The following is a 25,693-nucleotide window of genomic DNA, read 5'->3' on the forward strand; positions in this document are numbered from 1 at the left end:
GCTATAAAAAAGGGTAATAAAAATGATCAAAGCTGGAAAAATGATCAGAGCTTCTATCAGTAAAGGTTGCAATGTATGGGTCTGTTTAGCATACAGTTAAGGGCAACCAGAAACTACACTTATCCAGCATGTACCAGTCCCCATGGGCACCAGTTCACTGAGCATCTACTGCATCTAATTTATGAATGTCAGTGATAGTTGAGCGAATTAATGTTCCAGAAGTATGTCAGTACCACTAGAATCCAATAACCACAGCAACATTCACAGCAACAATCAATTCATCATTGCTGTCTACTCTTTTGAGATCGTTGGGTCAAAAAACAAACTCTCCCATATTTGCTTGTGAGTATCAGTGGGACTTCTCCCATTCTTTATTTCTCAATTCTTTCCTTCGGACTTTTCCAGAAATTGTCTTGGGCAGGTCTTGAACAAACTCTATCTGAAATGCAAACCGTAGGGTGGGGGAGGGGGAGGAGGAGAGAGCATAAGTACCCCAACATTTATTGAATGCTTGTATTAACTCATTGCAAAGATGCCATAACCTGGGCTTGATAACAGGTTGGTGACCTATGATCTAGAACAGGGGTTTCCAACCTGTTTTTGACCAGGGACCCCTCTCCAACATTAGTACCAAAAGGGTTATGAATCAGTTTTTGGTCAACTTTAGATTTGGTTTGGTTATTTGGGGTGTTGATTCAGAAAATTGTATTAGATAGACCACATCAGCTCTAGTTTTTGATACAGAACATATGCCACCCAGTAGTCGCCATCTGCTTGCCCACAGAAAATTATATTTAATAAACTTCGGCACTTTAAGAGGATTTTGCATGACCAGTTGATCTCGTTTGCAAGGGTGTTGTAACGGTGATGTCATGGACCATATTTTAGTTCTTGTGGACCACTAGTGATACATAGGTTGGGAACCACTGATCTAGAACTGCATATATGGTCCTGCCTTACATCTCTTTCCACATCTCTTTTTAATCCCTTCAGCTTGGCTAAGCAGGACCAACATCTTCACAAGTGGTGACAGTTTTACCTTCTTCACCCACATCTGGCCCCTTACCAAATATTTTCTGAATTACACACCTCAAGGTAAATTGAGACATTTTTCTGTTAAGTCCTACAGGAAAGCAGGAATCCTAACAACATGCCATTCTAGATAACCACTGAAGTGTTCTAGATGTTGAAGTCACCCTTAACCCGATGCATAGCTATTCTGAGTAGTATTGTACTTGCCTTTCTGGGATACTTGTATGGAGCGGTTGTTCCCTTGACATGATTTTGGAGTTCAATAATTAATTTGTCTTTATCATGCGACTCGTAGGCAGGGGACAGAATGATGAAGGCTTTCACCACCTGTAACGAAACCCAATGAAAGCAAAATGAGTGGAGTGGAATGAATAAGATTTATAGGCTGCTCATGTTTATTCAAAAGAAGTATCACATGTCCTTGCAATCAGAATAATGCTACAGCAACCAGAACTGGCATGGCCAATGAGCCTAGTTTCTGGGCGATGCTGGGAGTTGTACATCAGATGCAGTTTTAATTTCCAGATACATATGGAATAGGTCTATAGCAGTAGGTTATGTGCACACTTTCCTCAGAGTAAGCCATACCAAATAAACTGAACAGCATAACCTGTGGAACGTGGTGAAGCTTATTTCAATTTGATATCACTTTAACTGCTATGACTCAATGCTATGGACTCAATGAGAGCTGTAGTTAAACAAGGTATTTAGCTTTCTCTGACAAAGAGTGTTGGTGCCTCTCCAGACTTCAGTGATTCTATAGCATCGAGCCATGGCAGTTATAGTGGTGCCAAGCTGCTTGAATTCTACAGTGTAGATGCACCCCAAGAAGGCACTGCCTTGTATTCCCATTAAATGCGGCTGTGAGGGACCTCTTTTGAAGGTCTTGAGACATGAGAAGGCTCCTATTTGAAGCTATTCAAATGTCCTAAATGTTTTACCTCTCCTCTGATGAGATCTGGGCTGCTGACCACAGCTGCTTCCGCCACGGCTGGGTGCCCCATCAAAGCATTTTCCACTTCAAATGGCCCAATGCGATACCTACTCAGGAAGGAGAACTTCATTTCAGTTCCTTGTTAATCAGATTTACAAAAGTTGAGTGCTTTCTTGATATTCAGAATGGAAAGAATTTGAGATGTTAAGATCTGAGATGCAGGAGAAAGTAAAATGAATACGGCCGACGGGCTAATCAATAAAATGTACCTAAATATGTTAGAGTTTTTGTATGTCCAGGAACAGGTTTTCACTTTTTCCAGTGGAAATACAGATAAGTTAATATAAGTTAATAAGATCTGATGTCACTTATAAGACCTGATTCAAAATAATCAAATAACCCGAAAAGTCAGGAACTGATGAAAAAGGTTACTGATTTAGATAGATAGATAGATAGATAGATAGATAGATAGATAGATAGATGGAGATGGAGATGGAGATGGAGATGGAGATGGAGATGGAGATGGAGATGGAGATGGAGATGGAGATGGAGATGGAGATGGAGATGGAGATGGAGATGGAGATGGAGATGGAGATGGAGATGGAGATGGAGATGGAGATGGAGATGGAGATGGAGATGGAGATGGAGATGGAGATGGAGATGGAGATGGAGATGTAAATCAATCAATCAATAGGATAAATCAATGCAAATTCAATCATAGAAGTGAATTTCAGGCTGTATGGCTATGTTCCAGCCCGGCAAACTCACAGTAACCCAGTGATTCCGGCCATGAAAGACTTCAACAATACATTGAACATTTATTATAATAGCATAATGTGTAGATGCTTTGTGGATATAGGTGTGGTGTGTTCCTGCTTGTACTTTTAAAAAATTGAATTTGGTTAGAGTGATGTATTTCCTTTATTTATTATTTACATTATTTTAAAAATTCAACAGTTTTCTTTAACTCTTCTTGACCTATCAGGTGGGTGGATAAATGAATCAATACCAATGATGGAGTAGGGACGGCAGTGGCTCAGTCCTTACACACCAAGAGTTGGGTGCTTTTGTGTCAGTGGCATAATGAATTCACTTCTGGTTTTAGTCTGACCTTTAATGTAGCCACACATGCCCCGCCACAGTCTCCAAGAGTGTGTGTGTGGTGGGGTGTGCAGGCAGGCCTGGAGTGTGCCTGCAGCTGAATTCCAGGCCTGCCTGCCTACATGCTCCGCCACATACATATTCTCTTTCCAAGGCAAGGAGGCAAGTTTGGATGCACACAAAAGCAGACTTTTGTGTCGAGCAGAATTTTATGTGGTGAGGGAGTTTCCTGTTTCATGCTTCCAAAGAAATGGAAGACACAAAAGAAATGGTAGAAACAATAGGAACAAATTTCGTGCTGCTGGAGGAAGCTTTCTCCTTTCAGGTATTGTGAGGATTGCAACCAAACCCAGGGGATATAAGGAACCCTGAAGCAGATAGTGGATTATGAATGAGATTCAGCACCACAGTGTGTGTTTTGTAATTTGATGAATCTGTGGCTACAAAGCCGAAATTCAACAGAACCTGGTTAGTGAATTGTGAAGATGCACATCAAGCATGAGCATCACATCTGATGAACATTAGCACTCGGGTTACACCCCAGCACTTCCCAGCTTGAGTTTGGGTGCGCTGTGGTGTGCTTGAGCAATTGCCAGAGCCATGGCGCATCCATCGGTCCATCGGTTACAGTTGCACAAAGTGCACTGTAATGTGCATTTGGAGAATTCCTGCACACTTATTAACTTATGAAGATGTTAAGTTGGTTAAGATTTCGACTGAATGCAAAGTCCAGGTTCTCTGACTCTGCAAGCCCAGGTTGCATTACATGGCTGATTAAAAGTCATTCAAAGCGGCAAGAAAAGGAGCGTACCCAGCAGATAAGATAACATCGTCAGCTCTTGCAACAAAGTGGATGTAGCCATCTTCAGCCATTACCCCTCTGTCTCCAGTAACGTAGAAGTCTCCGCGTTCGGTGGAGGCAGTTTTCAGGGGATCATCCTAAAAACAGTGAAACAGCCTCCGGTCAGGTCAGTCCAGTCAAGCATGCTCCTCGCTTGAGTCTTCACAATGTCTTGATTGTGTGACTAGCCCATCCTTCCCAGGTGTAACAGCCCAGACAAAGCATTTTACATCATACTCAAACTGAATGTGTCCTTCCTTACCACATAACCAAGGAAGAGACCCAAAGGCCTTTTGGGTTTGATTCTAATGCCAATGTCTCCTTCTTCTCCCGGAGTCAAGACGTTGTTGTGTTCATCTATTATCTAGGAGAAGGAAAACCAAATTCAAACTTTACTTTTTTTCTCTTTAGCAAAGGCTTGCCTTCTAAAGGAAAGGCCGAATGATGATCTTAAATTAAATCACACTCAAAACCATGGGTGGAATTTGTGCTGTCTACTAGATGGTGTTAACTGCAAATCCCATCAGGCAAAGCCAGGTGAGGAATGCTGGGAACTGTAGTCTACTAATTCTGGAAGGCTGTTTCCTACTCTTGGGAGTTGTCTATACTAACAAAATAAATAAGGTTTAGTTCAGAGTATTCTTTCCCAGATTCCCCCCACCATCCAACTCCACTCATAATACATCACACTGACATTGTACTGATGGTCACATATTTCCATTCTGTTTCCTTCCTCTTTCTCCTTGGGGCTCCCAACTGCTTCTCAGCTGAGCCCTGCCATGAATGTGACCAATGGTAGGTAGATCACCATTGAAAAGCCAAAATAAACTGCATCTTTCTCCTTGGGACAACTGTCTTCCATGCCAAGCACCTTCCTGGTTGAGTTCAGCTTGCAAAATCACTTGCTCTGAGGTTGGAATGATGCACCAGCTATGAGATCAATAGGGAGGTGGTTGATGAGGCTTCTGCCTCATGGTTGATCCCATGGCTGGATGTCTTGTTCTGAGCTCACAAAAAGAAGGATAGATTTTGCCCTTCCTTTCAGAATCAGGCAAAAGCAAACTATTGCAGCCTCTCCCAACTGATGTACTTTTTATTAATAATGTTTGCCACCTTGATCACCCTTTGACGTTGTTCGACCACATGTTACACATCTATAAACTGTTGGTGGGTGTTATGTCAAATCCCACTGTGGGTTTCCAAGGCTTGGAAACTTCCTATGCCTCCTCACAGAAAATGAAGATAAAAGCATGTTCCAAGGATGATGGTTTTTCTATATATTTCTTGGTATCCGTAGGGAGACCAAGGTGCTTGTTTATAAATCTATTGTCCTTCCAAACCTGTTATAAGCCTGTGAAACATGGACTGTCTACAAATGTCACACTCAACTCCTGGAACAATTTCATCAATGTTGCCTCTAAAGCATACTGCAAACCTCTTGGGCAGACAGGTGGACAAACATCAGGGTGCTGGAAGAAGCAGAGACCACCAGCACTGAAGTGATGCTCCTCTGCCATCAACTCCACTGGACTGGCCATGTCTGAATGCCTGATCACTATCTTCCAAAGCAGTTACTATACTCCCAACTCAAGAATGGAAAACGGAATGTTGGTGGAGAGGAAAAGAGATTTAGAGATGGGCTTAAAGTTAACCTTAAAAACTGTGGCATAGACACTGAGAACTGGGAAGCCATGGCCCTTGAGTGCGCTAACTGGAGGTCAGCTGTGACCTGCACTGCTGTGGAATTTGAAGAGGCACAAATGGAGGGCGAAAGGGAGAAACGTGCCAAGAGGAAGGCACGTAAAGCAAACCCTGACCTGGACCGACTTACACTTGGAAACCAATGCCCTCACTGTGGAAGAACCTACAGGTCAAGGACAGGGCTCCACAGACACCTACGTATCCACCGCCAAGAGACTACACTTGGAAGGCCATCACACTCAGACAACAAGGGATTGCCTAAGTAAAGTAAGTAAGTAAGTTTCTCTGTATCAAAGCAAGGCTGGGTCACTGTCAAGATGGGGTTTTGAAGTGCTTTCTGGTCACTTCTTGGTTTGATTGACTGCATGTTTTTGCCCTGCTGTCATGTATCTGTGGCCCTTGGCAAGTCTGGGAGGAAAACTGGCCCCAGATCCAAGAAGATTGCCCAATCTCTTCTCCAAGCAGACCTACCTGTACATCATAGGGTGGGTGGGCCTTTCCTAGGAATCCAGGTTTAACTTTCATATCTCTTGTGGTGGCACACACCAAGGTCTGTTGAAACATCACAGAGAGGGGCATTCATTGAAATGAACACAAACACAATGTTCAGATAGACAAAAGGAAGTACTTTACATAACTGCACATAGTCTATCAAGGGCTGATAGTCAAAGTCATAATGTCTGGAGATAATGATTCTGGAACATGGCCACACAGCCCAGAAAACCCACAGGAATCCAAACTCATAACTATTTGGATTTCATCAAGATGTTCTCTATGGATACAACCTCACAGGTGACAAATGAACTGGAATTCCAGTCTTCACTAGAAGCAGATCTTTTGTAATATTGATGGTTCTTCATCATTCATTCAACCCCAAACCATCCCAAAATACTCATAGTTGTTGTCCTCCCCTTAAAATGCCATCCCCATAAAAACAGCCTAGAAATTACTCTCAAAAATGCTTTTAAATGATAAAGGATGTGTGACCCCCTTACAACCTCCTTTAAATTATATTATTGACATTTAAGGGGTTGCATTTCAGTTTCAATGCTGCACTTTGCCCAATCCAGTTTTACATGAATTAATTGGGGTTGTGTTGCATATTGTTTGACAGATTGCCTCTTAAAATGACCAACTCAAACTTTTATGGGTATAACTAATAAAAATATAAATAAAAATGTAATGTTTGTTTGTGGGATTACCATAGCTCAAAAACCACTGGATGATTTGACACCACATTTGGACACAATACACCTATCAGGCCAACCAGTGACCATCAGTCATAAAAACAATGAAAAACACAGCAGAAGAGATTTAAAAAGCCAAAACCAAAAAATACATTACAATGCATGCATAAAACATATATACGCAAACACACATATACGCAAATGCATACACACACATATACACACACACAAAACACATATACACAGACTGGGCCACAGCAACATGTGGCAGGGGACGGCTAGTGAAAATATAAAAGTAATATAAGAAGATGAGACAAGATTGATAACCAAGCACGAACATACAGTCTCTGTCTGGCCATAGCCTTCGTGGATCTCAATTCCCGTCTGAGCTTTCCATTGGGCCATCACTTCGGGGGGCAGGGGTTCTCCGCCGCTCAAGCAAGTCATCAGGCTCTTGAACTTATATCTGGACAAATGCATGAAAAGCTATTAATCTTCCTGGAAAAGAATCTTGACTTCGTAGTGTATGCATTTTGCAAGCCAGAGTCCCAGTTCCTATTTCCAAAATAAGCAAAGGCCTAACCCAGAGCTTGGCAAACCAGAGCTTGGAGAAATGATCTTCGGGGACTACAACTCTGAAACTGATTGGCGAACTCTGGAAACTATAGTCTGAGAAGTAAGGTTTTTTTGTGTTAGGAACAACTTGAGAAGCTACAAGTCGCTTCTGGTTTGAGAGCATTGGCCATCTGCAAGGACATTACCTAGGGGACGCATGGATGTTTTACCATTTTATCTTATGCATTTGGCCCGCCCTTTGTGTTTGACTATTATTATGTTATTTTGCTTGTTTATTTTATCTTCTTACTTTATGTATTTTGTTGTGATGTAATTTTCTGTTTTGTATTTTATTTTGCTGTTTTGTATTTTTGGGCTTGGCCTCATGTTAGCCGCCCCGAGTCCCCTTCAGGGAGATGATAATGGGGTATAAATAAAGATTGTTGTTGTTGTTGTTGTTGTTGTTGTTGTTGCTCTTGTTCTTGTTGTTATCACCATCCTGTGGGAGGCTTCTTTCATGAGAAGTTGGAGCTGACAGATGGGAGCTCACCCTGCTCCCTGGATACGAACTGCCGATCTTTCAGTTAGCAGTCCTGCCGGCACAAGAGTTTAACCTATTGTGCCACCTGGAGGCCCTGAGATGTAAGGTAAAGGTAAATGTTTCCCTTACATTAATTCTAGTAATGTCTGACTCTGAGGGGCGGTGCTCATCTCAATTTCTAAGCCAAAGAGCTGGTGTTGTCTGTAGACACCTCATAGATCATATGGCTAGAATGACTCAATGGAGCGCCGTTACCTTCCTGCAGAAGCAGTACCTATTGATCTACTCAGATTTGCATATTTTCAAAATGCTAGGTTGGCAGAAGCTGGGGAGCTAACAGTGGGAACTCTCCCCCTCCCTGGATTCGAACCACCAACCTTTCGGTCAGCAAGTTCAGCAGCTTAGTGGTTTAACCTGCTGAGCCACCAGGGCCCCCCGAGAAGTAACTTTTCTAAATTCTGCCCTGATGTTTGGCTGATGCAGCACAACTTCAGCACAACCCATGAACATGATGGGAAGTTTCAACAATGATGGCATAGCCCTTTCAGGATTATTTCCTCCATAGGACCAATTGGAGATTTCCAAGTTTGAGCATTTCTTCTTGAGAAATGCACTTTGGATTTAGCAAACTAAAAGAAATAGGTTATTATTGCTACCGTTCAAGTGACCATACCTCCTAACATCATGCTGCAACAGCATGCGGAAAATCGTTGGGGTGCCACAGAAGGTTGTCACTGGATACTTGGACAGACACTAAGGAAGTAAGAGAGAACACATGCTTAATTGTCACTTGGTTAATCGAGTGTCACAGGCTTTGCATGTGACGTATAAACTTTGGCCCGGAACATTTTCCCTCCTGGACATTTCTGAATGGATTACCAGTGTTTCCATTACATTGCTTTCCACTGTCTGCCTTAAAAAAAATATTGTCCCCCAAGATAATAACTCTTCCAGAAGTGAATTTCCTTTCCAAGGAATAGGTTTCGCACACTTCCTGTTGTCACACCACCCATTTGTAACTATGGGTCATTTGTAAGTCGGTTGTTTGTAACTCAGGAACTGCTTATATCTTGTCCTAATCTTTGCCCCTGTTTTCATCATGTTGTAAGCTGCCTTGGGTCCCTTGTGAGGGGAAAGACAGAGCACACGTTAAAGAAATAATAACTGCCAATAAAGGAATATTGTTCTTACATTTAGAACCACCAGTGAGTCAAACTGGTTTTTGCTGTGTGCAAATACGCAAGCTCCTTCATTCCAGGAAGCATACAAACTGCCAAACTGAAACTTGACCCAGCCTGTATCGGACAAAGCCCATATCATGCTAGAAGGATTCAGATTCATCCAGGTCCTGTTAAAAAAAGGTAGCAAACACAGGTTGTTATTCATATTTGTCATCGAGTTGGTTCTGGGTTGCCTTAGGGCAGGCATGGGCCAACTTGAACCCTCCCGGTGTTTTGGACTTCAACTCCCACCATCCCTAACATCATCCCATGTGTTTTCTGATGGTGTTTGGTGACCCTTCTGACACCCCCCCCCCCATGATCCCCCCCAGGGGTCCTGACCCCCAGGTTGAGAAACACCAATCTAGACCATCCCCTTTCAGCCATGCAGAAACATAATCAAAGACTACAAAGAAGGTCACTCCAGAAGGAAGGAAGAGAAAGGAAAGAGGGGAAAGATATGAAGGGGGAGAATGAAAAAGAAGGGACAAAAGCATGGAAGCAGTGGTCCCTCTGAGACCTGGGATGGTTATGTTTATTTTCCCCAAAGATTTTAAAAAGAGACAAACATACCTTCCAATGTGTCTCATTCCAATCCCCATATTACTGCAGGACTGCTTCACCATTTTGGGATAGCCCGTTGTGCCGCTCGTAAAAAAGAAGCTCACTGGGTCTTGACTCTTGGTTTTAACAGGTTGATGGCTATCAGATGCAGCTCTTTAAAACAGAGAGCAGGCAAATTAGGTACGAGCTACGATGAATCAGAACAAAGGGTCAACACAGAGTTTAGAAAATTACTTTTCAAAAGTCATTGGCTCTCTCTAGAGCAGTGGTTCCCAACCTGTGGTCTACAAGAACTAAAATATGGTCCGTAGCCTCATAATTACTACACCGTTGCAACAAGAGCAACTGGTCTCATGAAACCCTTTTATAGTGCCGAGGCTTATTAAATATAGTTTTCTGTGGGCGAGGAGATGGCGACTGCTGGATGGCATATGCTCTGTATCAGGAAGTAGAGCTGATGTGGTCTATCCAATGCAATTTTCTGAATCAGCACCCCAAATAACCAAACCAAATCTAAAGATGACCAAAAATTGATTCGTAATTGTTGGAGAGTGGTCAAAGTGGTCCCTGGTGAAGTGATCTCTGGGCAAAAAAAGGTTGGGAACCACTGCTCTAGAGACAGAAATTCCTAATTATTTTAACCTGAGAAAACACCTCTTTATTGGAAATGGTACCTGACCCTTATAAAGATACACAATATGGACAAAAGTTGTTCAGAAAAATGTTGGAGGAATTCTAGACAGGAAACAATCGGGGCCAGCAAACACCTCCCAACAAAGGATTCCATCAGGCAGGAAGTAGCTAGGCTTTGAAGCTGCAAGGCCATTCAATGCTAATCAAGGTGAACAAATGCAACATTCAAACTTGCATCAAGCAGGCAAGAGTTCTTTCTCCCACCTTGGACATCATCCCACAGATATATAAACCCAATTTTCCTAGTTTCCAACAGACCTCACAACCTCTGCGTATGCTTGCCATAGATGCAGGCGAAACATCAGGAGAGAATGCCTCTAGAACATGGCCATATAGCCCGAAAAAGCCTACAACAACCCAGTGATTCCAGCCATGAAAGCCTTCGAAAATACAAATGTTGGAGGGATTGCCATGAAAGGGTAACATATATTCACGTGTGGTGGCAATGCAAATATGTACAGAGGTTTTGGAGAAAAGTTATAGTAGAATTAGAAAGTATTATGAAGAATTTTTTTAATATAAATCTGGCAACTATACTGTTAACTATCTATAATACAGATGAATGGAATAAAAATGAAAAGAGTTTGATAACAATATTGTTAACAGCTGCAACGCTACTAATAGCAAAAAAAAATTGGAAAGGAGAGGTGGAAATTAAGACAGAAGAATGGTATGAGGAAATTTGGAAATTAGCAATAAATGATAAATTAACACATAATCTTAAGGTTAAAGAAGACCTAAGGAGAATAATGATTTTGAAAGTATATGGAAATAAATTATTGAAGAAAAATTAAAGAAAGAAGGTGGGAACCAACCCTCACCAGAAGAAATGAGGTTCTGGTGAGATAATAAAGAAAAGGACGACTCCGGAGATGGGGAGCACAATGGGTAGCACAATGGGGGAAAGGAGAAGAAATAACTCTATGAATTGTAGAGATGGTTCTTTGTAACAAAATGAATAGAAATGTAATATAAATTTACTATTAAAAAAGAAAAGAAAACACCTCTTTAGGAAATCTGAGATGTTCTACCATGATTCCATAGTTGATTTCTGATGGAAGTAGACCACAGAATTGCACTCTCTGGAGATCCCTAGGTCCTCCAGCTTGACTGGAAGAAATTGACCATAGTGTCACACTGGAGGACCTAGAGATTCTTAAAGAGAATGTTTTAATCAAGTATTGTGAATAATCAAATATGCAAATGTCAAGGGATAACTGTTCTGACTGTGAAAACACAATCTCATCTCCTGCTGCCATCCATCTTGAGATGATCATTTGCCTTATGAAGCAGGAAAGGGGATACTCACGCCACAAGGTCATGGAAGTCCAGCCATCCTTCTCTCCTCTTGCCTTTGGAGACCAAGACCCGGCTCTTCAGTGAGTCGCATTCAGATGCAATAGAGTCTACTGATGGAGCCAAGGCATCATTTGTGATTATGCATTTGGCCTTTGAAGCTTGGAGCCTGTATAGGATGTCTTTAGATTTCAGTTGGATCGTTGCTGGCATAAAGACAACGCCTAGGAAGGAAAAGAACAAGCAAAGAGGATGGGAAGGAGAGAAGAATATGTCTAGTCAAGAAAAGAACAAGCAACAGGATGGGAAGGAGAGAAAAACGTGCCTAGTACACAAAAGGACAAGCAAAGAAGGTGAGAAAGAGAAAAGATCTCTTCTGCATTCTCAGATCAGGTACAGAGATTGAAGAAAGTGTTTGGATGTAAGTGGGCTTCTTAGAATTGTCTGGTTAAGTCAAGGGACTTCATCCCACGGGATAAGTAAAATGAAGTAAAGTGTTGGTTTTTCCTTAAGTTTTGTCATGCCCCATTTTGAAATGAAATGGAAGATTTCCCTACCACCATCACACCTAATCTTTTGCTCTGCTTTCTTTAAGATTTATTCATTTGATTTGCCATCTCACTGGACACATATGTCTCCTCCCATGTCATTTGTCCTCATACCAAGACCTGAGTTAAAGCATCCTTCTTAAGAAACCACTTTTTCTGGGATCGTTTTCCCTCATATCCTTTAATTAGATGAGAGTTAAGGCATCAGTCTTAAGAAACCACATTTTCTGGAATTGTTTGCCCTCAACACCCTTCCAATGAAGCAGAGTCAAGGCACCCTTTTAAAACTGCATCCCCCCATTCTGAAATGCAAAGATACAGAATGGGGGACGCCTGACTCAATAGCAGTACGTGTGAAAAAGATCTTGGAGTCCTTGTGGACAGGAAGTTAAACATGAGCCAACACGTCTCTAAGTGGAGAATTGAAAAATAAGTCATTGCCAATCAATTCAGGAATAGTGGGGAAAACCCACACTTTAGAAATGGCAAGATACCTCTACCCCATGTTTGAAGCTTGCATTGTGTGAAGAGCACTATCGGTGGCAGTTTCTTAAGTGTGTAGAAATGTTTATTGTCTCTATCAAGGTAATATATTCTTTTCTTTCATTGCTTTTATTGGTTTTAATGCATAGTCAAATTGCTTCTAATTCCACCTTGGTCCTCAGTTAACTTCTTTTGCTGCAAACTGATTTCAGAGTGCAAAAGAAGTTTGTACTTGAGGAACTTAACCCACTTAGGCAAAAGCAAACTGCTGCAGCCTCTCTGCGATTATTATGGTTCGTTAGCATCAGTTGGGTTGTACTGACCCGTCCGCATGCAGCCCACTGAGATCATCCACCATTCTGGGACCCTTGGGAGAATCAGTAGGAGCCCATCCCCTTTGTCCAGGCCGCATACTTCTGAGAGCACATTGGCCACTTTCCTGGAGTGGAAGCCCAGCTCCTCAAAGCTCCAGCGCACCTCCTCGTCCTTGTCATTCACCCACCAGAGAGCCGGGTTGGAAGGCCTTCTCCCATCCTGTCAGAAACAATACATTATATCAAATGATTCATGTGTTTAGAAAGTTTCTAAAGTACAGGTAAAGATTTCTCCTTGACATTAAGTCTAGTTGAGTCCAACTCTGCGGGGTGTGTGTGTGTGTCGCCCCCGGGCTGAGAACAGCGGTATAGAAGTAAAGTAAAGTAAATAAATAAATATAAATGTGTGTGCTCAACTCAATTTCTAAGACGAAGAGCCAGTGTTGTCCGTAGACACCTCCAAGGTCATGTGGCCGGCATGACTGCATGGAGTGCCATTACCTTTCCGCTGAAGCTGTACCTATTGATTTACTCACATTTGCATGTTTTTGAATGCTAGGTTGGCTGAAGCTGGGGCTAACAACAGGAGCTCACCTCATTCAGCGGATTTGAACCACCGACCTCGTGGTCTGCAAGTTCTGCAGCTTAGCAGTTTAACCTGCTGTGCCACGGTCCATTAAAAGTTTCTAAACCCCATCTTTATTCCAAAGATGGTTTCAGCGTGATGGACATAAAGTTTGAAAATCCAGTACAATAAGAACAGCCTAGAATCTGAATAGTGGTTCCACAACATTTAACTATGGTATTTTAGCTAGAAAAATAAATATGAATAATTTCCCCCTTAAAAATGCCTATAAAAATGTTTTCACTTGGCATCAAACATTCACAGCATTGGTCCTAGGTCTGTCCACTTTCCAGTTTTATTTCCATTAATAGAACTGGGGAAAAGTAAAAACAAATAATAAATAATGTAGCTATCTTTAACTAACTATTTTGGGATGTAGCAGCAGTTTGATGGATCCCTATCACATCGGTAATGTAGCAGGTAAAAATAAAGGCCTGGATTCCATTGCTATTTACAAATCGAGTAGACCTATTGAATCAACGGAAGTTACCATTCATCAACTCATTCAATGGGTCTACTTTGGCAGAGGGCAGTGGTAAAGTTCGCTTCAACCTGGGTTTAAGAATCCTGGGTCAGGGCAGACTGTAGTCCATACAGTAGCAGCAAAAGCCAGGGCTTTTGCAGATAAGTGTGTAGATGCGCTCCCAGAACCTTCCGGGAGAACAACTGTACATGCTAACCCCCTCCCCAACCCCCCAACCCCCTTTTACAAATAAAAGAACTCACCTGGCCTCCATTGGCATGGTGCTGGAACTCTCCTGGTGCCTAGGAATGTCATGCTAGGAGAAAGGGTGGGGTCAGGAGTGATTTTCCTCTCCCCCTTTCTCCTGGCACATCATTCCTACACACCAGGAGAGCTCTGGCAACATGCAAATGGAAGTCAGATAAGTTCTTTTATTTTTAAAGGGGGGTTTGGGGAGGGCGTTACAGCCCTCTTGCATTTCCCAGGTCTGATTCAGCCCGGAAAATGTGAGACAGCTGTGTGGATGCCCCCTTCAAAAGTCCCAGGGCTTCTGAAAAGGCAGTCAACACTCTGCCCACAGCAGGAAAGACACGGGTCTTTCAAGAAGACCTGCTTCTTTCCTGCTAACAAATAATCTCACCACAATGCAGTGTTTTCCTGCTTTGTGGTGAAATCGTTTGGATGCCCTCAACAAATACCTGGGAGCTTGCGCACTTTCCACCCAGTGTGGATGTGCCCAGAGACTAATCAACAGAAGTCAAAGCAAGTTTCCTTGATTAGGATGAAAGAAATAATGATTTCTAGTCACTTTCAGAATTTTTAAGGGCAATTTTACAGGTATGTTCATGCAAACTTTCTATGCTTTTCTATGAGTTGCCTGCGGGCTGAGAAAGGTGGTATACAAATAAAGTAAATAATAAATAAATAAATAAATAAATAAATAAATAAATATGTCAATAACTGAGCAGTGACAAGATAATGAATATAGGAAAACGGAATTACGGATGACGAGTTGGGTCATGATTCTAGTTACGAGATGTTAATGTGTTGTCTATTGATGTGTAATTACTTAGTATATTACGGTGTTAATTGTTTTTAAATAGTGTATGTTGTTAGCATTGAATTTTTGCTCTTGTTGTTAACCGCGTTGAGTCGCCTACGGGCTGAGAAACTGCGGTATACAAATAAAGTAAATAAATAAATAAATAAACAATGCTCTGGGTTCCAAAATCTCATTTTACTACTGCTCAAATATGGATGACTTTCATTATGTTCTTATATTCCTTAATATAAAGAAAATATATGTGCATTAAGGATAATAAATAATCTAACCCCCTAATTCTACTTATCCATTATTATTTTATATCCCACTTTGTGCTTAGGGCTCTCATAATAAAATGATAGGTGCCAAAATGATATTTTTGTTCCTCTCACATAATAGTCGCACCCCGTTTGGGACTGATTTTCCCTTCCTTCCTTCCTTCTTGACAGGCATGATTGTTTAAAAACTATAACATGGAGGTCTCTGAAGCTTCACTCTTCCCTCTTCCCTCCTTCTGAGGCAAGGCAGTTTACAAAACCTAGAATGGCGTTCTTTGGAGAAAGGAGGATGGAGGGAAGATCTGATTTCCAGAGACCTCCATTTCAGGTTTTTAAAACTTCCTTGCCCTGGAGTGGAAATGGAGGAAAGAAGAATGGGGCTTCAAAGACCTCCACTTCACAGTTTTTTAACTGCCTTGACTTCAGAGAAAGAAAGGAAGCGAGAGTCAACACCAAATGGCTCTGCTGTTTTAATTATTTTTTAATTGAGCTGTTTGTTTCAGGCTGAAATATTCCTCCTCCTCCTCCCTTTTCAGAGGTAAGGCATTTTATTTTTAAAAATCCAGAAATTAAAGAATCATAGGCAGATTTTTTTCCTCACATAATAGTCGAATCACCTCTTTTTTGATGAGAAAAGGAGGAAAGTGTGACTATTATGTGATGAAATACAATACTTATGGAAACCATGTCAGGGCCGACAATATTTATTTATTTATGCATTTATGTATGTATGTATTTATTTATTTGCAGTATTTATGTTCCGCCATTCCCACCCCGAAAGGGACTCAGAGTGGATAACAGAACACAAATACGGCAAACATTCAATGTTGTTATACACCGACAAGACATACAACTGTACATAGACAGAGGTATATATAGGTCTTCCCATCTTTGGCATCTTGGAAGCTAGACATCAGACTAGACATAACAATGGTGTGCCCTGGTATAAGGAAGTTTCCAATGTTCCTACATCTTTTGTGTACTACATACTTCAAAATGGGAGAGATTTGCTCAAGTTTATTGTGAAGGTACTCTTTTTTTATTTATCTATGTATGACATCAGAATGCTTAAAGAATATTGACAATGCCATACCTTTTCTTTTTGGGCCCATTTATCCAGCACATCTTTGGCAAAATTGAAATACTCAGGCACATCTTCATAGTCTGAGAAGTCCAGAGACGGTGATCCACTGCAGGCTTGGTTTTTGATTTGATAAGGCCATTTGGGGGCAAAGGTGGGTTTTAAGACTGGGAGTCTAGATAGAAACTTCATTTCAGCCAACACAAATCCCTTCCCGTGTAGTAAGAGTCGAAGGATAATCCCAAATTCTGTTAAACAACAAATCCAGATATCATGAATTAACGAGTAGGGCTGATGCTGATTGAGAACTAGTAAATAACACTCCAATGAAATTAGGTATTTTGTCTACATCCATTGTGTTTTCATAAGTAGGAACTCAAACTCCTCCAGCTTTCTAATTTTTGTGTGTGTCAGGAGCGACTTGAGAAACTGCAAGTCGCTTCTGGTGTGAGAGAATTGGCCATCTGCAAGGAAGTTTCCTAGGGGATGCCCAGATGTTTTGCTGTTGAACCATCCTTGTGGGAGGCTTCTCTCATGTCCCCGCATGAGGAGCTGGAGCTGACAGAGGGAGCTGATCCACGCTCTCCCTGGATTTGAACCTTCGACCTGTTGGTCTTCAGTTCTGCTACCACAAGGGTTTAACTCATTACACTACTGGGGCTCCTAAGAGAATAGGGAACTGAAGAAGTTACATGTGATGACAACTCCAGCGGGGGCATCCATTACAGTACAACCCCCTGGTGTAAGGACTCAGTATCCATAGTTCATGGAGCCCCCGGTGGCGTAGTGGGTTAAACCCCTGTGCCGGCAGGACTGAAGACCAACAGGTCGCAGGTTCGAATCCGGGGAGAGGCAGATGAGCTCCCTCTATCAGCTCCAGCTCCTCATGCGGGGACATGAGAGAAGCCTCCCACAAATCATTAAATCATCCAGGCGTCCCCTGGGCAACATCCTTGCAGACGGCCAATTTTCTCACACCAGAAGCGACTTGCAGTTTCTCAAGTCGCTCCTGACACGACAAAAAAATAAAATAAATCCATAGTTCATTTTACCCACACCCCAAAACAACTTCACCACCCCAATAGTGTTTAATTACCATGGCTCAATGTTATTGAATCCTGGCAATTGTAGTTTGGTGAGGCACCAGCGCTTTCTGGCAGAGAAGGCTAAAAGTCTTGTAAACCCTGGTATCTACTTTTGTATGTTTCATTGGCCAATTAATCCATATGGCATGGGTTGCAGTTGAGACCATGGAATATCCATGTTTTCCAATAAGTCTTGTTTCTTTTTTCCATTTGATCTAGACATTTAAATTTAAAACATTATCGTCTTCATTAGATCATAAATCAGTGTTTCCCAACCTTCCTAATGCCACAACCCCTTAATACAGTTCCTTATGTTGTGGTGACTCCCAACCATAACATTATTTTTGGTGCTACCTCATAACAGTCATTTTGCTACTGTTATGAATCATAATGTAAATATCTGATATGCAGGATGTATTTTAATTCACTTGACCAAATTTGGCACAAATATCAAATACATTGAAATTTGAACACTGGTGGGATGGGGTGGAGGGTGGGGTGGGATTGATTTTGTCATTTGGGAGTTGTAGTTGCTGGGATTTATAGTTCACCCACAATCAAAGAGCATTCTGAACTCCACCAATGATGGAAATGAACCAAACTTGGCACACAGAACTCTACTACAAATGCTGGTGCCTCACCAAGCAACCTACAGCTCCTATGATCCGATAGCATTGAGCCATGGCAGTTAAAGTGGTATAGATGCACTCTTGGAAAAACAAGACTCTCAGTTTTTATCACTATCCGGTTTTTCTAAATCGCAAGAAACAGAATACAGAATATCTACCTGTTCATATGTAAGCGGATGACTGGAAGTTTCCACTCTCTGGATAGTAGATTGATTGCAGACCGAAAGGAAAACCACAGGATTTAAAGAAAGTCGAATAGTATGTATTTCATACATAAATGAACCATTAACTTTAAACCAGAAAATAATGCACTAAAATGTAGCTGTACATTAGTAGATCCTTTTCCCACTATCAAACGTTAACTTTCAACTGGAGATATGCTGATTTACAAAAGGCACACTTTCTCCTTTCCTCCCCAGTTAATAAATGTTTGAAATGGACAGCAAGGCTCTTCTTCTCCATTTTAAAACTGATCATAAATCAGCATGGATTATTGCTTGGATGTAAACAGCTGATTCCTAATCCATCTAAAACACAGGTATATGCTTTTCATCTTGTGAACAGACAAGCATCTCGAGCTCTGAGGATGACCTGGGAGGGAATCCCACTGGAGCATTGCAGAACACCCAAATACCTGGGAGTCACCCTGGACCATGCTCTGGCTTAAAAGAAGCACTGCTTGAAAATCAAGCAAAAATTGGGTGCTAGAAATAATTTTATACAAAAGCTGACTGGCACAATCTGAGGATCACAACCAGACACAGTGAAGACATTTGCCCTTGCGTTTTGCTACTCTGCTGCTGAATACACATTCCCAGTGCGGAATACATCTCACCACATTAAAACAGTAGATGTGGCTCTTAATGAGACATGCTGCATTGCCACAGGATGTCTACACCAAACACCACTGGAGAAATTATACTGTTTAGTCAGTATTGCACCACCTGACATCCATCAGGAAGTAGCAGCCTGTAATGAAAGGGTCAAGGTATTGACATCTCCGGACCATCCTCTGTTTGGATATCAACCAGCAAGCCAATGGCTTGAATCAAGAAACAGCTGACTAAGATCTACAGAGATACTCAAAGAAACACCTCAGCAAGCAAAAGTCCGAAAGTGGCAGGCTAAAACCTAGAACCTCGGTCAGTGGCTGATACCTGATGAGAAACTCCATGAGATGATAATGAGATGTTATATGATGTTTAATTGATTGTTTATCATGCTATTGTTTTAAGTTTTTGTAACTTTTTAATAATGTTTTGTAACTGTTTTGAGCATTGAATTTTGCTATTGTGAACCGCTCTGAGTCGTCCAAGGGCTGAGAAGAGTGGGATATAAATACAGTAAATAAATAAATAAATAAATAAATAAATAAATAAATAAACTCCCTCCTAGACACACAGATGTCTGGGTGACTTGGAAGGCGCTGAACAGGCTGCAGTCTGGCACTACGAGATGCAGAGCCAACCTTAAGAAATGAAGAGTCCACGACATGCGAATGCAGAGGAGAGCGAACCACAGACAATGTACTACAATGTAACCTGAGCTCTGCCACATGCAGAATGGAGGACTTTCTCACAGCGGCACCAGAGACGCATCAAGTGCCAGCTTCTGGTTAAAGGAAATCTAGTATAATGCCAAGCTTTTAACTTTGTTTGCGTTTTTAAATACATTATAACTGTGTGGTTGTAGGTTTCTCCAGGCTATATGACCATGTTCTAGAGGCATTTTCTCCTGATGTTTCGCCTGCATCTATGGCAAGCATCCTCTGAGAAACGTCAGGAGAAAATGCCTCTAGAAAATGGCCATATACCCCGGAAAAACCTACAACAACCCAGTGATTCCAGCCATGAAAGCCTTCGACAATACATTATAACTGTACTTGCAATTCCCTTCTGACACAATAAATACATAAATTGCTTGTATAGTGGTCTGCTGAACTCGGAGAATACAGAGAACGTTTAGTCCAATAATTTGAGTTAGAATCCTATTGGTGGACAACAAGTGGTCACACTTTTTCTAGAGTAAGGCCACCTGCAAAACATACTCTGCCATGAGTGATTGCCTATGAAAATATTTGAAATATTCTGCAATTTCTGAGATATTTCTTTAAAAAACTTCAGCCCTTCAGGTATTTTGGACTTCAATTCCCACAATTCCTAATAGCCTCAGACCCCTTCCTTTTCTGTATTAGCGAAAAATGTTTTAAAAATAAACAAATAAACCATATTTCTTGCTTGAAGTGTATATTGATCATAAGCGTTTGGGGAGGAGAGTGCTGTTGCTCAACAACATTAGGATTGTAAACTATGACCCCCTCCCCATACCTATAGAACCAAGACCAATGGTTTCATCTACCTGCATCTAACAACATATGTCCTCTCTCAGCCCTCCAGGCTACTTTATGCTCTGCTTCTGCAGGAAAGTCCCATAAAGTCATGTTGGATGACCTAGCAAATTCATGGCGATGATGAGAGATTCTATTCCAGCAGAATTCATTCATTTCAATAAATTTGCTATTATCCACATTTTGCTTTTCCAGGGTATTATTTTTAGTTTATTATTATGTTTTTATACCCTGCTTTTTCTCTGCCAAAAGACACTCAAAGCCGTTAACAATAAAAACCATAACAATGTGGGATAAATTGAGGAACGGGGGTCATAGTGTATCAGATGAAAGGGCAATTAGACCTGTGTGAGGGCCTGGACTTTGGCAGCCTGGAGAGCCCAAGGGATGTGTAAAGAACCCTGGGAACTGATGAAGCTCAAGGGTCACAATTTGCCCACTTTGGCTTTAGTGACTTCTTTTTTTTTAATCTTTAGATTTATAAATCAAAATGTATAAGTATACACCATGTCCCCTTTTTACAATATCTTATCATAGAATCATAGAATCATTGAGTTGGAATAGACCTTGTGGGCCATCCAGTCTAACCCACTGCCAAGAAGCAGGAAAATTGCATTCCAAGCATCCCTGACAGATGGCCATTCATCCGCTGTTTAGTAGCCTCCAAAGAAGGAGCCTCCATCACACTCCAGGGCAGAGAGTTCCACTGCTGAACAGCTCTCACAGTTCTAATGTTCTGGTGGAATCTCCTTTCCTGTAGTTTGAAGCCATTATTTCATGTCCTAGTCTCCAGGGCAGCAGAAACCGAGCCTGCTCCCTCCTCCCTTTGAATTCCCATCTCATCTTTATACATGGCCACCATGCCTCCTCTGTTTTCTCTTCTGCAGGCTAAACATGCTCAGCTCTTTAGGCCGCTCCTCATATGGCTTGTTCTCTAGACCCTTGATCATTTGAGTCACTCTCCTCTGGACACATTCCAGCTTGTCAACATCTCCCTTAAATTGCGGTGCCCAGAATTGGACACAGTATTCCAGATGTCAAAAGAGTATACCCTATTTTACACAAATCAACAGTAAAAAAATTGAAACACACCTTAAGTATACTTATCTTATTTTTAACTTTCCCAGGTTACAACTAATGCTACATGTATCCATATTACACCTTTTTGATCTACTTATACATGTTTTATTTTTATATTATTACTATTATTATTATACCTCCCCACCCTTATTTCGTGCTACCTTTACCAGGACCAACCAACTCATCTTGTATCAGGATGGTAGAATTATGGAATTATCTGAGAGTGAATAGAAAATGCAATTATCTATATATACAAGATGTTCACATTCCCATTCATCACCTGGCAAGTGGAGCCCCGGTGGTGCAATGGGTTAAACCCTTGTGCCGGCAGGACTGAAGACCGACAAGTCAGAGGTTCGAATTTAGGGAGAGTGCAGATGAGCTCCCTCTGACAGCTCCAGCTCCCCATGCGGGGACATGACAGAAGCCTCCCACAAGGATGGTAAACATCAAAACATCCGGGCATTCCCTGAGCAACATCGTTGCAGACAATCAATTCTCTCACACCAGAAGCGACTTGCAGTTTCTCAAGTTGCTCCTGACACACACAAATACACACACAAAACCTTGTTTCACAAGTCCAAAATTTCATTGCTTCTGTTGCTGGCTTGTACCCCTTTCCCTCATTAAAGATATACTCAATAAATTTTCCTCGTATTTTCCAAAAATCTGTTTGTTTCGATATTCCCTTTTTAATTTTTATATCGCAAATCAACTTGTTATTAACAGCTATATTCCAAATTTCTCTGCACCATTCTTCTAGTTAAATGTTTTCTTTTTCCAAAAAAATTGCCATTGATAATTTTGCAGCTGTTAGTAGGTTAGAGACCAATGCCATCTCCTCTTGTGAGGTAATTATATTGTCAGGCATAAGTAATGTACTTATTTATTTATTTACATTATTTATACCCTGCCCTTCTCACCCCAAAGGGGACTCAAAGTGACTTACAGACACACATTCAATGCTGATTATACAATTTAACAAGGATGGACAAAACAAACAGAGATACAGGCAGTTTTCCCATCTTATTTCTGGTGTCTTGGAGTTTGTGCTCGACTCCAGCCACAGGAGGGTGCTGTTGCTCCAGCTTCCATGTCGAGGAGCTTTCCTCCAATCAATATCCTTTATTATTTCCCCGCAAAACGCAGTACCTATTTATCTGCTCACATCTCCACTTTCGACCTGCTAGGTAGGCAGGTGAGCTGGGGCTAGCAGTGGGTGCGCAACCTGACTCAGGATCAAACTGCCGACCCTTCGATCAGTAGGATTTTTCTGCAGCACAGCAGTTTAGCCTTCTCTATCTCAATTTTTTATTCTTGCACTTATTTCTTTAAATACCCTTTCCCAAATTTTAAAGTAATTTCACATGACCACCACATTTAACATGTGATGGGTATTCCCATCACATGTTAAATTGGGCCTTTTTCCTTGTCTCTTCAAAGGGAATTGAAAAATAAGTCGATTCCCAATTGACTTAGTAAGTATAGGTAAAAAAAAACCCCACACTTTAGAAATGGTGAAATATCTGGAACCCATGGAACAAGTGTGTGGCATGTGATGGGCTCTGTCAGTAGCCGTTTCTTAAAAGTGTAGGAACGCTTATTTTATTACGTGTGATGAAGTCGTTATAGTTATATGTTGTGCTATGGTGGCAGAAGGCTTTAACCCTATGGCTGTAACTCTTACCTCTCAATAAATAAAATAAATATTTGAGGCACGGAATATGAGGTCATGGTTGGCTGAAACAAAATGAACAAAATCTCTCCATGCTCTGACATTTTTGTTGTAGTCCCATTTACAACCTAGAATTTTGTACTGGTTAATCAATAACATTTGAACTAAAATGGACTCCGGTGGCACTGAGGTGTACAGAACCTTAGAATGAGGGGTCAAGAAGCAAGTCCATACTTAGGCCAGAGGTCTGTTGGAACTCATCATTTTGAGTGGTTACTCATTCTTAATAAATAAACTGGCAGAAGCCTGTAGGTTGGACCTTTTATAGAAGTTAATAAGTGTTTGAACTCAATAGAAAAGATATTTTCTGCTGGACGAATTGCCAACAAATTTGGGCACAAGACACCTACTAACCCAGGGAGTGACCATCACTAAAAAAAAAAAGGATTTTGTCATTTGGGAGTTGTAGTTGCTGGGATTTATAGTTAACCTATAATCAAAGAGCATTCTGAACTCCACCAACAATGGAATTGAACCAAACTTGGCACACAGACTCCCATGACTAACAGAAAACACTAGAATGGTTTGGTGAGCATTGACTTTGTGTTTTGGTGTTGTAGTTCATCTACATCCAGAGAAGTCATATTACATGAACCTGCTTCATGAACTTGGCATTGCAACAAACTGCAAGAAGTCTCATCATCATCATCATCATCATCATCATCATCTGTATTGTTTTCTTGCCTACCTGCCTATAAGAACTCATGGTGGTCAATAGATACAATAAAGGTAAAGGTTTCCCCTTGACATTAAACTGAGTCTAGTTATGTCCAACTCTGGGTGGTGGTGCTCATCTCCATTTCTAAGCCAAAGAGACAGCATTGTCCATAGCAACCTCCCAGATCATGTGGCTGGCATGTCTGCATGGAGCACCATTACCTTCTTGCTAAAGCGAAACGTATTGATCTACTCACAGTTGCATGTTTTCAAACTGCTAGATTGGTAGAAACTGGGGCTAACAGCCGGAGTTCACTCCATCCAGCTGATTTGAACTGCTGACCTTCCAGTCAGCAAGTTCAGGTTTAACCCGCTGTGCCATTGCGGCCCTGTTCAATAGATAACACACCTAATAAACATTTTTAAAAGATGGATACAAGAATGTAGTCTCTAGATACCCCCTATCCCCATGAATAAGTTTACTCCATTGTGTATCTCCAGAGGGATGACGATGACAACAATGATGATAATAATAATAATTGTTTCTCAACCATGGACTTCAACACCAGTCTTACTGAAATACGTGCCATTATAATATGAACATGACTCATTGAAAGCAGAGGAGGAAGAACTCATTCTTAGGTCTGTAGATAGATGATGGTTTATGGCCAGCCACTAGAGTAGGGACTCCATTCCGAGTTTTGGACTGAAGTTTTCAAGGTGCCAAATCTATTAAGGGCAGTGGTTCCCCACCTTTGGGCATTTGGATGTTTTGGACTTCAGCACCCACAATTCCTAACAGCTGTCAAGCTGGCAAGGATTTCTGGGAGTTGAAGTCCAAAACATCTGGAAGTCCAAAGGTTGGGAACCACTGATTTAGGGGAAAGATTTCAGCACCTTGGAAAGCTCGATCAGGAAGTGCAGAGCAGGTTGACTGGCATAGAAGCCACCGGGCTTCACCATCTCTAGAAACCAAGTCATTGAGGACTTGGTAAGTGAATTCTTAGAGACATTGTATCTTATGTGGAAAATGGTCTGCAAGCAACTTGATTCCTCTCATTACAGCCTGGTGAGGTGAAGTACTATTCAATCTTACCAATGAACAAACTGCAAGAAGTCATATTTTAAGAATTCAGACTTCTTTATACCAATTTTGCAGAGACCACTGTATTTTGGGGGCTGTTGAACACTACGTCCACCTCCTTCTCTCTCCAACTCGGATGATAGAGCAATCATGATAAAGCACCAGTCAAGATGCTAATTTGGAACTTATAAAATAATTTGACCCATCTAACCTGTTGGTGAGCTCAGTTTCCAGTGTGTTTTCGGCTCCTCCAAAGTGTGATGGTCTGCTCACACGATGCACCCTCTAAGAAATGACTCCAAAACAGCAGGCTCTTTCTCCCAGACTGGTCAATTGCCTTTTGGCCCATTCAGTGTCTTTGACAGATAAGCACATATGGTCACAACTGGCTTGACTGGTTCCTTGACTGGCCACAGGATCATGATATTTGAGAATTGCTTCAGAGCTAAATATTTTTTTTCCAGTTATTTGACTCCAATGATCCTATAGCACCAGGGGCAGCTGAAGCAATGAGGTGCCTGCTGGAGGTATGCATTGTGTTCAGGTCAGGAGAGTCCTCATCAGTCTCAAAGGCCAT

At 41.4% G+C, this 25,693-nt stretch overlaps 1 protein-coding gene across 1 annotated transcript; it reads right to left on the reverse strand.

Moving 5' to 3' along the window:
* Positions 1-349: 349 nt before the first annotated feature.
* Positions 350-25,693, reverse strand: LOC132780692 (acyl-coenzyme A synthetase ACSM3, mitochondrial-like). Its single transcript, XM_067473463.1, has 14 exons — positions 25,609-25,693; positions 16,512-16,747; positions 13,020-13,230; positions 11,679-11,889; positions 9,686-9,829; positions 9,084-9,240; positions 8,566-8,645; positions 7,139-7,262; positions 6,081-6,161; positions 4,171-4,272; positions 3,879-4,006; positions 1,974-2,073; positions 1,240-1,359; positions 350-439 (listed from the first exon to the last, which is right to left on the reverse strand). Exons 1-14 carry the CDS (start codon positions 25,691-25,693, stop codon positions 350-352), a joined length of 1,869 nt encoding a protein of 622 aa, XP_067329564.1.

Source organism: Anolis sagrei, chromosome X, assembly GCF_037176765.1.
Source record: "Anolis sagrei isolate rAnoSag1 chromosome X, rAnoSag1.mat, whole genome shotgun sequence".
Taxonomy (NCBI): Eukaryota; Metazoa; Chordata; class Lepidosauria; order Squamata; family Dactyloidae; genus Anolis; species Anolis sagrei.

Coding starts and splice junctions, on each gene's coding strand:
- LOC132780692 (XM_067473463.1), bottom strand. CDS start 25,693: ATGGCCTTTGAGACTGATGAGGACTCTCCTGACCTGAACACAATGCAT. Junction 4,273..6,080: donor ACCCACCCTATGATGTACAG/GTAGGTCTGCTT, acceptor TCCTTCTCCTAG/ATAATAGATGAACACAACAA. Junction 2,074..3,878: donor GATGTTATCTTATCTGCTGG/GTACGCTCCTTT, acceptor CTTCCTGAGTAG/GTATCGCATTGGGCCATTTG.